This window comes from Blastomyces gilchristii, assembly GCF_000003855.2.
Source record: "Blastomyces gilchristii SLH14081 genomic scaffold supercont1.23, whole genome shotgun sequence".
NCBI lineage: Eukaryota > Fungi > Ascomycota > Eurotiomycetes > Onygenales > Ajellomycetaceae > Blastomyces > Blastomyces gilchristii.
The window spans coordinates 77,261-90,609 of record NW_003101659.1 but is presented as its reverse complement, the minus strand read 5'-3'; the positions used below and the strand labels follow the sequence as shown (position 1 = coordinate 90,609).

The following is a 13,349-nucleotide window of genomic DNA, read 5'->3' as shown; positions in this document are numbered from 1 at the left end:
AGATCAATGGCTTGGCGCCGATTTCACCACTATCGGAATATCCACTAGATATTCCGGGGCCAGGGCGTGGTGGAGACAAAAGTTTGAGGACAACACATATTGACGAATGGAACTCTTTATCATAACATCTTCAACTTTTGAGGACTAATAAATGGAGATTGAAGAATAAAGCCAGAGCCGGAAACCATTCTCTAGGCCACAGAATTTCACTTTGTTTGTGGCATGTTAATGTTGAACCCGAGTAATCGCGGCACCAATGTCATCCGCAAACATAGCAGAAATAATCACTCACAAAAAACACTGCCAAATTAACTAGGTTGTTGACACCAGTTCCCCAGCAAGACGAAATACAAATCGCTTAATTCCGAGCTAATAGGGAATCGAAAGACTCCTCATCCTATTTGGGTCATGGTCATTGTACTTAGACCTCGGGAGTGAGAATAACTCCAAGATATCAATACGTCTCCGTGAGCCTCCGAACAAGATACTCTCCCGAATTGATCCTTTCATACTTCTTCGCCCCCAGCTCACCGCCAAACGTACCAGGAATCGCCTCGATAAATTTGTGGAAATTGGGGTTACAAAAATAGGCCACACTATAGCGCGCCGGATATACGTCTGAATTCTCATCACCTCCTTGCCTTGGAGGAGGTTCCACAACTCGATGATGCGTGCTTTTGATCTGATCATTGGCCCACCGCGCGAGCAAATCGCCAGCATTTATCACAATGGTGTCGGCAATTGGGACAGCGTCGATAAAGGTTCCCTTGGGAGATCGGACTTGCAGACCGCCCCGGGCATCCTGGAAAAGTAGCGTAATAGACCCGTAGTCGCTATGCTCCCCCGCGCGAACTTGGCCCTCATTGTCCCTGAAAACGGATTTGGGAACGGATGGATAATGCAAGAGTCTCAACGTGTTATCCCCAGCGTCGGTGTACTCGTCGAAGAAGCTTTCGGGAAGACACATGCCTAGGGCTATGGCGCGCATAATCTTGATATGTAGCTCTTTGCATGTCAGGAAGAATGCTCTCATGATCTCCGTGAACACCCTTCCTTGATCATCTATCTTGTCGGGCCATTGATTCGGGCACCCCTCTTCATCTTCACGGCCGATCTCAAAGCTCTCTTTTAAATCGGGGATTGTTTCCCTCATCTTCTTGATCTCGTCCATGTCGGAGGACTGGGTGACTTTCTCCCGGCCCATGGCCGTATAACCCCTGTTCGCTTGCGCGGTTGTCCATGCTAAACTGTCCTTTTCAGGCCGTGGCCTTCCAAAGAATCCAGCAGATGTGTTGAAGATATTCTTCACAATCGATGGAGGAATTCCGTGGTTTTTCAAGTATAAGAATCCCGACGTTTTGAAGGCCTTTGTTATGGAAATTCCCACGGCATGTCTGTCGGCTGGGGTACCAGTAAGATAGGGTTCAAAGTCGATCACCTAGGAAATCGGATTGTGGGTATAGCTCTATTAGCTAATCTGACTTTCACGAGTATTTCAGGAATTTTTGACGGCGGCAGATTTAGAGGCAGGCTTACAGGAATGACCAAGTCATCTTTGGAGACTCCTTCTGAAATAGGATTGCATTCCTGGATGGGAGACATATTCCTGACAGCCCTTCCTCACAGCAATTCTCCCTGTGTCAGTCGTCGGATTGTGAGAAGTGAGTGGGGTACTTACTGATGGAGAGGATCAAACCCTGCCTGCACTGGGTAGAAGAGACAGTGCCAAAGCAAAGCAGGTGTGGTAATGCTATGATTCGAGCGAGAACAGAGAGTACTCTTCTGTAGTAGAAGCTGGTAAAAGTAGATGAATAAATGCGATCACTGAGAGCAGATTTTGGTGTTGTTAACCTTGCCATTCAAGTCTCACAGGTATAAGCACCGGATGTAACGCCAGTGCCAATTTTATGCAGGATTTGTCGGCCGGGACACGGTTCACCCTGCACAAATCCCCCAACGACAATTATATTACATGTGTAGAAATTCTCCAGGTGCAGTACAGCGCCTACGAAGAGAACGACACGCGCAACTTCGATGTCCCTTTCCACATTTCGTCTCATTATCACGATACAAACAGCCGGATTCCAGGGTCGCCTGACGCGATACCATTTCTTGGCACCGGAAGCTTATCTTTATCACTGGAAGTTGCCCCACCTCCCGCATTTTAGCGGTGCCGCTAAAAGAAGCCCCTAGAGCTTAACTAGACACACGCCGGACCGTTAGGCATGGTTAGGGTTCCCTCCTTACCTATCGCCCGGTATTTAATGGGTGTGTCTGGAAGACGCTGTAGGGTGTGTTAAGGATATCCCCCCGGAGATGGGGGATTCGATTTAGGGACATTTTTAGAACACTTCGTACGAGCACTCAAGTTAGAGCTGCTCGTCACCACGTAAACCAAACCTTTCTTGCGTGCGCTGCACATGAGTTATCAATGGCATGTAATTCTTGATGAAATACATATCCATGCTATAGTTACCCCTCCACCAAGCTGGAAATTCAAAGACACACACTTGAACCAAAAATCTCAGGAAGCTCCCTACATCACTCAACTACCGAACTCTCACAAAAGGCCATGACAGAAGCAAATGAAGGGCAAATGCCCGTGTACCCAATTATTGACATTCACACCCATGTCTATCCAGACTCCTACCTCAGCCTCCTCCGCTCGCGCACAACGGTACCATACATCTACGACCCCCCGGATGGTAGCCCCGCACGCCTCATCATCCTCTCTTCAGATGACAGCCCCTCCATCCCGAAAGAGAAGCGTGGCCGTCCCGTCGACTCCAGCTACTCAGACATCAGCCTCAAACTTGCATTCATGCGCAAGCACAACATCACCACAAGCGTGATATCCCTCGCGAATCCATGGCTGGATTTTCTCCCTGCGCAAGACGCGTGTCGTTGGGCAGAGAGGATCAATAACGATCTGGAGAGCATATGTGCTGAGCAAAATGCAAAGGCGGAAGCGAAGAGGAATAGCAGTAGTACTGGCGAAACATTGCCGTTGAACGAGTTCTATTCGCTTTTTGCCTTTGGCGCATTACCCCTCAGCGCGCCGGATCCAAATGCCATCGTGAACGAGATATCCCGTCTTGCATCGTTGATGTTTATCCGTGGCGTCATCATGGGCACGTCGGGACTAGGAAGTGGACTGGACGATCCAGCGCTCGATCCGGTCTGGGCGGCGTTGGAAAGGACCCGGACGCTCCTATTCCTGCATCCGCATTACGGGCTACCCAATGCCGCCTTTGGTGGCGATGAAACCGTGGAGCGCTATGGCCATGTGCTGCCGCTCGCGTTAGGGTTTCCCCTAGAAACCACAATTGCGGTAACGAGAATGTACCTGGCCGGTGTATTTGATCGGTTTCCGAAGTTGGGCATCCTGCTGGCCCATTCTGGTGGTACGCTGCCGTTCCTAGCGGGCAGGATTGAAAGTTGCGTTGCCCATGAGAGGAAATTTCTCGCGAACGGGGGGAATGTTGCTGGGCCAAAGAAGAGCTTATGGGATGTACTGAATCAGAATATTTATCTGGATGCTGTCATTTACGGGGAGGCGGGACTGAGGGCTGCTGTGCATGGGGCAGGGTCTGTGGATCGAGTTCTATTTGGTAAGTTGCATAAATTAAAACCCTTCACCATTATATACGTCCTACGCCGTTATTTTCTGTAAAAAAAAGTTCATATCTCATGACTTTGGCATATCAGGAACCGATCACCCCTTTTTCCCTCCCCTTGATGGTAAGGATAAGCAATGGCTGAGTGTCGTGATGAACCAGAGAGTTATCGATGGCGCTTTCGGAGCTGAGTCGGATACTGCAAAGGCCATTTTGGGAGGCAATGCTGTCAAGATTCTAAATCTTGAGAGCTAGGAGAAAGATCATAGTTCCAAGAAGTACGGAAAAGTAAAACTTGTTGCGTAGGCAATATGGTTTGGAGTATCATTAGATAGGATAAGTATATAGATATGCCACGTCAAATTGACAGAAAGTCCTTCCAGTCATAATCAGAATGCCGGACATTCGGCATCCTGACATTTCGTCTTCCCACAGATATCAAGATAGGAACTGTGATAATAGCGAATGTAGAAATAATACAGCTGTAAAAAACTCACTGAATCACAACAGAAATGTTGCTGAATCAATGCATAAAAATAAAAGAATCAAACTTTCAAAAACATGGCGACCGTGGGCAGTACAGATCGGGCTTGGACCACATCATTCCCTTCAACATTCACTTCTCATCAAGCAACACGTCCCACCCAATTAAGCGCCAAACTTCTTGTGTAAACCACTCAGCAGGGTCTGTTGCAGCTGAATCAAACGAACGGCCAGACGAAACCTCTGGTAGAGAATAAGACGGCTTCTCCGGCACTTTCAAGGAATCCCTAAATTTGGGCTCGTTTTCCCCGAAGATCCCTTTCAAAAGAGTATTTTGCAACTTAGTTTTTGCGCGCTGCAGTATTCCCTCGGACGGCGGCCCCTTAGGTAGAGTTGTTTCAGGCAGAACCAAATCACCATTTATCACATCGCTAGGGCGTTCAAATTGGTCTGTGAATGCTATTGCCCTTTCAAGAATCCAGATTAGATGCCTAGCTTCGCATTCCGCCGCGCGTTGGGCAATTGCCATTTCTCCCCTGGCAGGGTACTCTTTATCGAAGTTACCCGGCATGGGGAGTTTAGCAGGATTCAAACGGAGGTCGGAATTGGAATATAATTCTTTGAACACGAAAAGGCACAGTGTCCTACCCACTTTTTCTAGAATGGAAAATAAAAATCCTTCTAGTAAACTATTCTCTTGCGGTTTGACGGGATTGAGTGAGAGGATCATACTGGCGAGAAAATGGCTGAAGAGGTTTAAAGTTAATTCCTCGTCTGATGTGATCAATGGGCTAGCCGGTGTCTTCGTCATTTTCGTCTTAGACCGTTGCTTGCCCTTTTTGCCGGCGGGTATTCCTTGTGCTATGCTTTCTTTTCCTTTTGAAATTATATACTGATGCATATGACCGAGAGTTTTCTGGAAAAGCTGGATTATGTGGTAGGTTAGCACCCCAATACCGGAGCCTGCGTCGTCACTATCGGACAATTTGTTCAAGGTCTGTAGGAGCAAAGGATATGAAGGACAGATTCCCTTTAAAACATGCTGTAAACCAGGCTCGCGTGGCTGCAATGTCTTTTGCTTAACTGAAACATTCGATCTGGTGCGTTTGTCTCCTATTCTCGACCGAATGGTTATGTCAATCGCTTCACATAGGCCCACGGAAAGAGACACAAGAGCTTCGTGGTTAATCTTTCTCTGTAGCTGCTTTTGGAGTGCATGGAAATGCCTCAGAAACGGAGTTGAAACTTCGATACTATCAGTATCAGTGCATAAAGAAGGATTAATGGAAAGGAAAGTATATCACTCTCTGAAAATCCAAGCTCATCCGCCGTACCACTCAAAAAGTCCTTGCTCTGAGGCCGAGATGTATTCAGTCTTCCATTCTTCGTGGTTTTGGCCCTCTTTTGCGCATGGCTCAGTACTGTTGAATCTCCATCACCGTTAATTTTCCTCTTCGTCCTAGGCGCATTGGTTTCAGAAGCATTGGACTCCCCGCCCTTGAGAAGGAGGGCCGCATTTCGTTGCTCTAACTCGTATATTTTGTCGAGAAGCTTGCTTTGGGCAGACTCTGACATCTCATATGCTTCCCGCCAGAAAGTTATACTGTCTAGATGTTTCTCTGGCAATTCAGGGGCATGATATGCTTTGCCGTTTTGGATGTGCCGTCGAATTTTGAGAATATGATCTAAATAACACCATTAGCAAAGGCTGCTTGCTCTATTTGGGATTCTGTAAGGTAGAAAGACAGTCCGGATAGAATAGACCTTTTATCGTGGTATTTGAAGGCTTCGACTTGACAATAGCCAAGGCAAGGGCTAGCTGAGGCTGAGATGGAGGACAGCATGAGTTCCAATCCTGACTGGGTGTCATTGTCAGTAAAAAGAGGGTCGAAGATGAGCAAAGTGATTTATGTCATCGAACAAATTACCATGAGGAATGGTTGTGGAGGTCGCGGCGGGAGTAAATAATGAGGCTCAACCCCAAATTCCCCTTTTGGGCGACCACCGAATTGGATCTGCGCCTCATACAGAATACTTTTTAACCATCCTCATTGTTGCCATTTAAAAGGGTATATATCAACGTATAAACTGTAGCTAATGTGTATTTCAGCCAAATCCAATAGTAGAAAGCGTCCCGCCATCCATGCAATCTAGCGAAAGGATGCCCGGTCTACAACACATAAATAAAGAGGCTGACAATGAATTGTATGTCAACAAAAAGTATGAATAGAACATGACGCCCGGTACACTAGCCTCAATCCAGGAAAAAGCGGCAGATGGATACCCTGTCTCCATTGAAGAGGGGTGTAATTCCTGCTCCGGATGCAGATTACAAGGACCCGGAGCTCCAGGTGATGGTTTCGCATGAACCTATCTGGATTCAAAAACCAAAGTTCAAGGCAACAAATTCCCTCTCGCCATGGCTTCTGTTCGCATATACATGACTTGGGAAATGATCTCTTTCAGATATATTTTACATTATCAATGCTGAACTTCCATGAAAACAGGACCAGATTTGATTTCTCGAGAATAGGGACAGTTGAAGCCGGAAAACACGCCGTCCTTCAATGATGTGACAGAGTAACGAGGTTTTCATCGTCCGCTTGCCATACCTGAGAGGAGTTCCAGGTAATCTCCGTCCCTGCGTTGGGTAAATAGTCTTATCAGCATTAATATACATATATAAAATGTAGTTCTAACGGAGAATCAGAGGATGTAATCATATCACGTGATAATTCAAAACAAATATTTACCACGCGCTTTCCTGGTGTTGCCACTCGCAAGGTTAGCCTACTTATTTAAATATACAACGTCTTATTCAACTTTTTAGTTTGACATACATGCGCTGATCATTTGAGAAGCTAAGGCCTTGAATCGCACCCGCAGCCATCATGGCACCGTCGGACGACCTAAAATCGCATGCTGCCTCTTCTTATGACTTTTACGGGCTCCTAAGCCTATCTCCCACCGCTGCGGACGCAGAGATCCGTCGCGCATATCGGAGGACGGCATTAAAATATCATCCAGATAAACTTACAAACCCTACACCCGCGGACATCGATAAATTCCATCTCCTGCAGATCGCCTACGATGTGCTCTCGGATCCATCCATACGGCAACTCTACGATAATGCGCGAGAAGCACGGGAGAGGAAGAAGAGGGAGAGTGAGATGCTAGAAGGGGTTAGGCGGAAGATGAAAGAGGATTTAGAAGCAAGAGAGCGCGGTGTAAAACGGACATGGACTGGCGCTCCCGCTACCCAGGGGACGTTTGGTGTTGATGATGCAGAGGCGAAGCTGGAACAGGAACTAAGAAGGCTGGCAGAAGATGGAAGGAGGAGGAGACGCGAGAAGGAAGAATTATTGAAGAAGGAGGTATTGGAAGAGGAAGAAAGGCTGGAGAAGGAAAAGGAAGAGAGGGAGCGTGCAGCACAGAGCGAAAATAAAGCCCATCGGAAAAATGGTGGCGGTACGTCGGTTCCTGAAATTGATCGAACGGTCAAAGTCCGCTGGCCCCGGGAAGGTGCTGGATTGGAATTTGACAAAGATCGCCTTGAATCACTCTTCTCCGTCTTCGGCAGGGTGGACAGTACTTTTACACTTAAAGACAAAAGGCAAAGGGTGGGCGAGAAGCGGGAAAAGAAAACTATGGCGACCGGTGTTGTCGTTTTTGCCTCGATCGTTGGCGCCCATGCTGCAGTAGGAGATTACAAAAAGCAAAAGGGCGACTATTGGGATATAATCGAATCTGTATTTTGGGCCTCGAACAAGGAACCTGACTTCGAAAAGCCATCATCACCCCCGCATCAACACGAGGAGCAGACAACGTCAACACCTTCCACTCCAACCTCTACCGCCAAACCAAGGAATAAATTTAACTTCCCCGGACTTAACACGCCATCATCAACTCTCTCTAAGGAAGAACATGGATCGAAGCATGTCCCATCGTTTGCCTCTTTCTCATCCGCTGGATTGAAGACGCCAAATGGTTCGCCGTCAGCACGACATTTCGGACTTGGACCCAACAGTCCTAGTTTAGAAGAGCTCACTATGATTCGGTTAAAGAACGCTGAGAGAAAAAGGCTAGAAGAGCAAATTAGGAAAGAGGATGAAGGTGCCTCTGCAGCAGGAGGAATCGCATGAAGCTGGCGCGGTAAATGAATCAACGACATAGCTGCGAAAGCGTCAGCCGAGCGAGTACATATTGCTGAGCTTGTGTAGATATTTTTTGAGCTATATGCTCTCTTAGAGATACCCATTTCAAATAAAGATGTTTCATTCCGCTTCATACAGACCATTTCAGCGTACAATTATGATATTAATCTGACATTCTTACCCAAAAATCGGGACATATTATCAAAATCAAACCCTTGGTCTTGTAACAGAGATGAACTCCGCAGTGGGTATCCCCTACACACACAAATAGGTGTTCATACCAAACACATATCGCTATAAATACAATGAATGCCAGGACACTTTACTCCTCTCGTTGCCGCTCAATCTCTTTAATCTTAGCATCCAACTTCTCCAACTCTTCCGCAACCTCTTCGTCGCTCTTTTGCGGTGGCGGTGTTGGCTTCTTCACCCCTCCACTAACAATATAATCCCTCGTCCATGGCGGGACCAACGCTTTAACCTTCAATTCTCCAGCCTTTTCAACTCCTGCTTCCGCATCAGCCTCCCATGATATCTTAAATTCCTGGTCGGGGTTATATTGCGACGACTCTTCCGTAAAAACGATATCTGTCATCATTTCCAATCGGCATAGCGCTAACCCAATGTTTCCCACGCCAGAGAGGAATTTTCCAGCGCTCCGACCTTTCCTTGAACTCACCTTTGCTATATTAGATCCAGCGGGGGGTAACACCAACTTAGATTCTGATGAGTAGTTTGGCACGTCAGTCTCTGGGATCGGTTCATCCATATCATAGAGCTGCACGGGCAAAATCCTCTTGCGGACCACTCCTCTATGATGGGTACGGATGGTCAACTCTTGCCCAGTGTAACAGCCCTTGTGGAAATCAATAGCCCCCATTATATCCATATTGCATTCCATCGGCAACGCAGATTCTCTAATAATCTCCCCCTGGCCCTCTGGTACGCCATGTAAAATCCGACGCAGATTATACGTAGCAAAATCAACCATCTCGCCCGGCATTATCGGCTGCTCGTTCACGACCTTCTCAGGCGCGAGGAAGCGGAATCCAAACCCAGGAGCGCGTGTATCCACACACGTAAAAGGCGGCGACTTTCCATTTTCTAGTTGAAAATCGTACTCCATAATCCCCGCGTCTTCCTCATTCCACAAGCTGAAAACATTAAGCTCGCCCTCGTCCATGGCACGGAACGCAAGTTTCGCTCGTAATTTATGTTTCCGCATGTGTTTCATCAAATTCGTAACCTCATTCTTGTCCACTTCAATAAGATATGCGAGGTCTGAGGTGCCGTTGTAGCTATCGTTCGGCGGGACGGGGTAAATGAAGACATCATGAAGCACTCGTCCTGGCGCATTCAGGAAAGCCGCATAAAATCCACTTTGCGGCACCGGTGTATTCTGCGGGGTGAGGAGATTTTGTGTTACCAGTCCCTGGAGGAAGCTCGTGCTGTCTTTCCCAGTTAGAGTGATGAGAGCTCGCGTTGGAAGTCGAGCATAGCCGGAGAGCGGCGGGAGTGAAGGGAGGGACCGGAAGGACGGGGCAGACTGCTGATTTCGAGGTCGGAACGTGGAAAATTGACGTCTAGAGATTGAACAACGGCTACATATCGAGCCGAAAGACACTCGAGGGGGCATTTTGAATAGCTGTCCCGCAACACTCTTGATATACAATCGGTTTTGGGGTGCAGTAGTTACTTCGAGGCCTAATTACTAAAGGGCGGTATGATGCGGCAGAATCGGTTAAACTTCTCACCGGATGTGAAACCACGTAATGATAACTAGTGGTTACTAGTGGTCTTGACCCAATAAGATATATAGATTGCTATTTAAAAGGCTAATGATAGTTGACCACCCAATTGATAATAAGGACCTAACTATTTACATTTCGGCTCCCAAACCGGTCCTGAACTTCGCGCCCTTAGAACATAGCGGTCATAACTAGGGTGAAATGCCCAACGTGGACAGAATTACACAATCATTGTTTACCCTTCGCAATGTTGTCCAAGTACCCGAGCAGGAATGCCTTGTCCCTCGGTGATGTTGGGGCTGCCTTCCGAGTTTCGTTTCCACCAACGGGGGAAATGCTTCCCCGACTGGACAATGGAGCAGGACCGCGTGCTGTTGGCATGCCAACTTGGGGAGAAGATATCTCAACTGGGCTTATGATGGCCGAGCGTGGTGGAGATTTTGGCGCAGGGGGAGAAGCTCGATTCTGCTCTGAAGAGAGCGGAGTGGGTGAAGGAGAAGCTTTTCCAAAGAGAGATAGCAAAGCTTCTTTTTGAGAGGCGGTCTGGCTCGGTCGTCGGTCATAATTTACATTAATTTGGGTAGGTTTATCGCGTAGATGATCCAGCACAGTGTCTTTTTCTGAGAGACTAAACGCACTAACAGTCACGGTGCCGTTAGGAAGCGAAGCCTCGAGATCTTCTTTAACAGGACGGCGAAGGATTTTCGGTTGAAACGGTTTTGTAATCTCAGAGAGTTTGACATTTCTTTTCGGAGGTGAAGTAAGCTGTGGTTTGGCGTTGGTAAGTTGCGGTGGAACGACTTCCTTCGAGGGAGGTGGGCGTGGAAGGATAGTGAAACTTCCTGTCGGTGTTGTAGCTTCCCCCTTGTTAATATTTCGTGGAGATTGCCTCGCAGATTTCTTAGGCGGTGGTTTTGCAATAGCTTCGAACTGAGGTATGTTCAAGGGACCCGACACAGTGGCCGAAGTTCTGGGAGCGGTGTTTGTAGACTTCTGCGGGGCTTGTGTTCTTGGTGGCGACTGTACAGGCACAGGCGCATGAATCCGTGCCGGATCAAAGGAAGGGCTAGGGCGAGCAGCTAGCTCTGCATGTCCCGGGGCAGGAGGGGCCGCCTGAGGCTTTTTCAAAAGTTCAAGGAGACTCTCGTGGTGTTGAGATTGAGCACTAATTGGTGGATGCGCTGCGCTTTGCTGCGATGTTGGCTCAGGCTTAGGTACGTCTGTTTTCTTAACGCTCTCATTCTTGAAGACATTGAGAAGAGCGAGTGAGTGACTTGTGAGTTTCGGCGGAGGAAGCTTGCTGGCTGGAGGAATGGACCGTGCATGGGGATTTGGAAATAGTTCCTGGGCAAATTCCGGGTCGCCAGTGCGCTGGTAAGGCGCTGGAGTATTTCTCTGTGGTAGAGTGGTATTGAAGCGCGGTGCTTGATTAGGAGCTGAAGACATTGGTGAAATTCTGAAAGGCGATCGTGGAAGGTTGGGTAATGCTGATGGCTGGTCCCTAGAATACGGGTCTCCGGGTGATACTGGGAATGATGGATAAGGCAATTGGCGCACACTGGCATGTGGTGGTTGCTGCTGTTGACGATGGAGCGGATGACCTGGAGTGTATGGGAAGGGAAACGAAGGGTGTTGGCCAACCTGCCTTTGGTGAGGTACGTTTCTAAAATAGCCTTGATTCACAGCCATTCCTGTGCTAAACTGTATTGGAACGCCGCTTTGATTCTGGGGAACCGATGGTTGTGCAAAATTCGGTTGGTGAGGAATGTTCTGATGCTGCTTTTGCTGCTGCACGATGTCTTTGGGAGAGTACAATGGCTGAATAGGGGGGCCCATCGCAGTGCCCGGCGCTTGGTGCGCATTAATATCGGATGCGTTTCGTAGCAAAGCCAGAAGCTCACTCCCCTTTGATAAATCCGGGGTTGGAAATTGGGTGTCAGTGGAAACTTCTGGCAAGGATGATACGCTGTTGATATTGAGGAGTCTCTTTAAGTGCGTCGAAGGGTCCTCCACCGTAGACACTTCAGGCAAGTCACTAGGAAGCTGAGATTCGTTCGTTTTCTCCTTCGGTAGTGGTTCATTGGCGGAAAAACCTCCGTTCTCCCCTAACAACAAGCCATCTCCGGATACCTCCTGTGCACCGATGTCCATGTTTTGCGTTGCAGCAAGATCGGCGCGCTTCTGTTGTGCGATCCATTTCTTCAATGGCCCCAAAAAGGGAGCGACCATATAGAACTTGTTAGATAGGTTGTGGCCATTGGTCTCAATTAGCTTGCTCTTTTTGAGCGTTGGTAGCTCTGAGAGCTTGTACCACTCAATCTTGCTGATTTCCTTCCTTGTCCTCGGTTCAAAAAGAGTGTCCTTTGGGACACCTCTGAGGACATATAACCTCATGTTTTGTTCGCGCATAGGAATCTCAATATACTTCATTTTCTTCTCATCCTTCACAAGTCCTGCGGCTTTGATATCAAAACCAGTCTCTTCGTAGACTTCTCGAATTGCACAATCCAAGTCCTTCTCATCCTTGTTGATCTTACCCCGGGGAAAACTCCAATTTGCATTCTTCTTCCAGCCCTTGACTAAAACAACTTCATCCATGTCCTGGTTAAGCAATATGGCACCACGCACAGGAACACGAGTTTTATACGCTAAAAATTCAGAAAACGCAGTCGAGTGATGATAATGAGACCATTGCGACATCAGCGGACAATGCTGAAAGATACGCAGGGCGAAGGCGCGCAAGCTTAGGGAGGGGAGATTCGGGTCGAGAGGCCGAATAAAGTCTTCGTAGAACCATTGTGCCTCTTCAACTTGAAAGCAAATGCGCTCAACAGACTCCAACTCCTCTCGTGGAAGGTTTATAATGAACCGGACACACAAGTCATCCAACCCTGATAAATAACAAGCCGAGTTAAAAAAGTGGACGAGTTAACGTGCAAAGAATCTACTCACAGTCCTCCAGACGCATTTTCGTTTCTGCCATGATCTCTGCCGCACTGTCGCATGGCAATACAAGAGAAAATGAAGCTTGCGCAGTCTTTGCTCAACACCAAGTCTGGCCCTGTAACGAATGTATTCCCCTCAGGTGCTTGGATATGGCTTTAACAGCCAAGAAAGAAACAGAAGGTGGTCGAGGTAAATTGAATACGTGCAAAGCGGCGGTTGAACTACAAAGGATCCAAAGTGAATTGCGGACTTATGAGGTGGCAGTTGACGTTGTTCGCAAGGTTGACTCAAATCACCATCACCAGGCTGAGGCTCTTCCCGATGAAAGGTGTCCATGCTGGGGAATCAAAATAAAGATTCTGATTGGCTACTGGATACTGTGGCAAAGCAGTATTGCACCA

The 13,349-nt window shown here is 47.8% G+C and overlaps 6 protein-coding genes across 8 annotated transcripts; 2 read left to right on the top strand and 4 right to left on the bottom strand.

Annotated features, from left to right (window-relative positions):
- Positions 1-107: 107 nt before the first annotated feature.
- On the bottom strand, positions 108-2,020 carry BDBG_08231. 2 transcript variants are annotated; one of them, XM_031723473.1, is made up of 3 exons: positions 1,679-2,020; positions 1,537-1,631; positions 108-1,438 (listed from the first exon to the last, which is right to left on the bottom strand). In XM_031723473.1, the coding sequence occupies exons 2-3, from the start codon at positions 1,600-1,602 to the stop codon at positions 455-457; spliced, it is 1,050 nt and encodes a 349-aa protein (XP_031580648.1). In that variant the 5' UTR covers positions 1,603-1,631; positions 1,679-2,020; the 3' UTR covers positions 108-454. The 2 variants fall into 2 exon arrangements, with proteins under 2 accessions (XP_031580648.1, XP_002621200.1); XM_002621154.2 differs by having other exon boundaries at positions 1,537-1,615.
- Positions 2,021-2,176: 156 nt separating this feature from the next.
- Positions 2,177-4,110, top strand: BDBG_08230 (uracil-5-carboxylate decarboxylase). Its single transcript, XM_002621153.2, has 2 exons — positions 2,177-3,611; positions 3,709-4,110. The coding sequence occupies exons 1-2, from the start codon at positions 2,573-2,575 to the stop codon at positions 3,870-3,872; spliced, it is 1,203 nt and encodes a 400-aa protein (XP_002621199.1). The 5' UTR covers positions 2,177-2,572; the 3' UTR covers positions 3,873-4,110.
- BDBG_08229 lies at positions 3,559-6,755 on the bottom strand. Of its 2 annotated transcripts, XM_031723471.1 has the most exons (4): positions 6,029-6,755; positions 5,865-5,959; positions 5,405-5,785; positions 3,559-5,345 (listed from the first exon to the last, which is right to left on the bottom strand). In XM_031723471.1, the coding sequence occupies exons 1-4, from the start codon at positions 6,124-6,126 to the stop codon at positions 4,234-4,236; spliced, it is 1,686 nt and encodes a 561-aa protein (XP_031580646.1). In that variant the 5' UTR covers positions 6,127-6,755; the 3' UTR covers positions 3,559-4,233. The 2 variants fall into 2 exon arrangements, with proteins under 2 accessions (XP_031580646.1, XP_031580647.1); XM_031723472.1 differs by having other exon boundaries at positions 3,825-5,345; positions 5,865-6,755.
- A 142-nt stretch (positions 6,756-6,897) lies between these two features.
- Positions 6,898-8,836, top strand: BDBG_08228 (cell cycle control protein). Its single transcript, XM_002621151.2, has one exon. It carries the CDS (start codon positions 6,992-6,994, stop codon positions 8,240-8,242), a length of 1,251 nt encoding a protein of 416 aa, XP_002621197.1. The 5' UTR covers positions 6,898-6,991; the 3' UTR covers positions 8,243-8,836.
- On the bottom strand, positions 8,577-9,890 carry BDBG_08227 (aminomethyl transferase; the record flags this gene model as incomplete). Its single annotated transcript, XM_002621150.2, has 1 exon — positions 8,577-9,890. The coding sequence occupies one exon, from the start codon at positions 9,888-9,890 to the stop codon at positions 8,577-8,579; it is 1,314 nt and encodes a 437-aa protein (XP_002621196.1).
- A 340-nt stretch (positions 9,891-10,230) lies between these two features.
- On the bottom strand, positions 10,231-12,985 carry BDBG_08226 (decapping enzyme Dcp2; the record flags this gene model as incomplete). Its single annotated transcript, XM_002621149.2, has 2 exons — positions 10,231-12,893; positions 12,955-12,985. The coding sequence occupies 2 exons, from the start codon at positions 12,983-12,985 to the stop codon at positions 10,231-10,233; spliced, it is 2,694 nt and encodes an 897-aa protein (XP_002621195.1).
- Positions 12,986-13,349: the final 364 nt, after the last annotated feature.

Excerpts from the sequence above, each read along its gene's own strand:
- BDBG_08231 (XM_031723473.1), bottom strand. The coding sequence starts at position 1,602 with ATGTCTCCCATCCAGGAATGCAATCCTATTTCAGAAGGAGTCTCCAAA. Across the intron at positions 1,439-1,536 it reads AAGATGACTTGGTCATTCCT|GTGATCGACTTTGAACCCTA; the intron begins GTAAGCCTGCCT and ends CCGATTTCCTAG.
- BDBG_08230 (XM_002621153.2), top strand. The coding sequence starts at position 2,573 with ATGACAGAAGCAAATGAAGGGCAAATGCCCGTGTACCCAATTATTGAC. Across the intron at positions 3,612-3,708 it reads TGTGGATCGAGTTCTATTTG|GAACCGATCACCCCTTTTTC; the intron begins GTAAGTTGCATA and ends TTGGCATATCAG.
- BDBG_08229 (XM_031723471.1), bottom strand. The coding sequence starts at position 6,126 with ATGAGGCGCAGATCCAATTCGGTGGTCGCCCAAAAGGGGAATTTGGGG. Across the intron at positions 5,960-6,028 it reads CTCCACAACCATTCCTCATG|TCAGGATTGGAACTCATGCT; the intron begins GTAATTTGTTCG and ends AATGACACCCAG. Across the intron at positions 5,786-5,864 it reads TTCAAATACCACGATAAAAG|ATCATATTCTCAAAATTCGA; the intron begins GTCTATTCTATC and ends GGTGTTATTTAG.
- BDBG_08228 (XM_002621151.2), top strand. The coding sequence starts at position 6,992 with ATGGCACCGTCGGACGACCTAAAATCGCATGCTGCCTCTTCTTATGAC.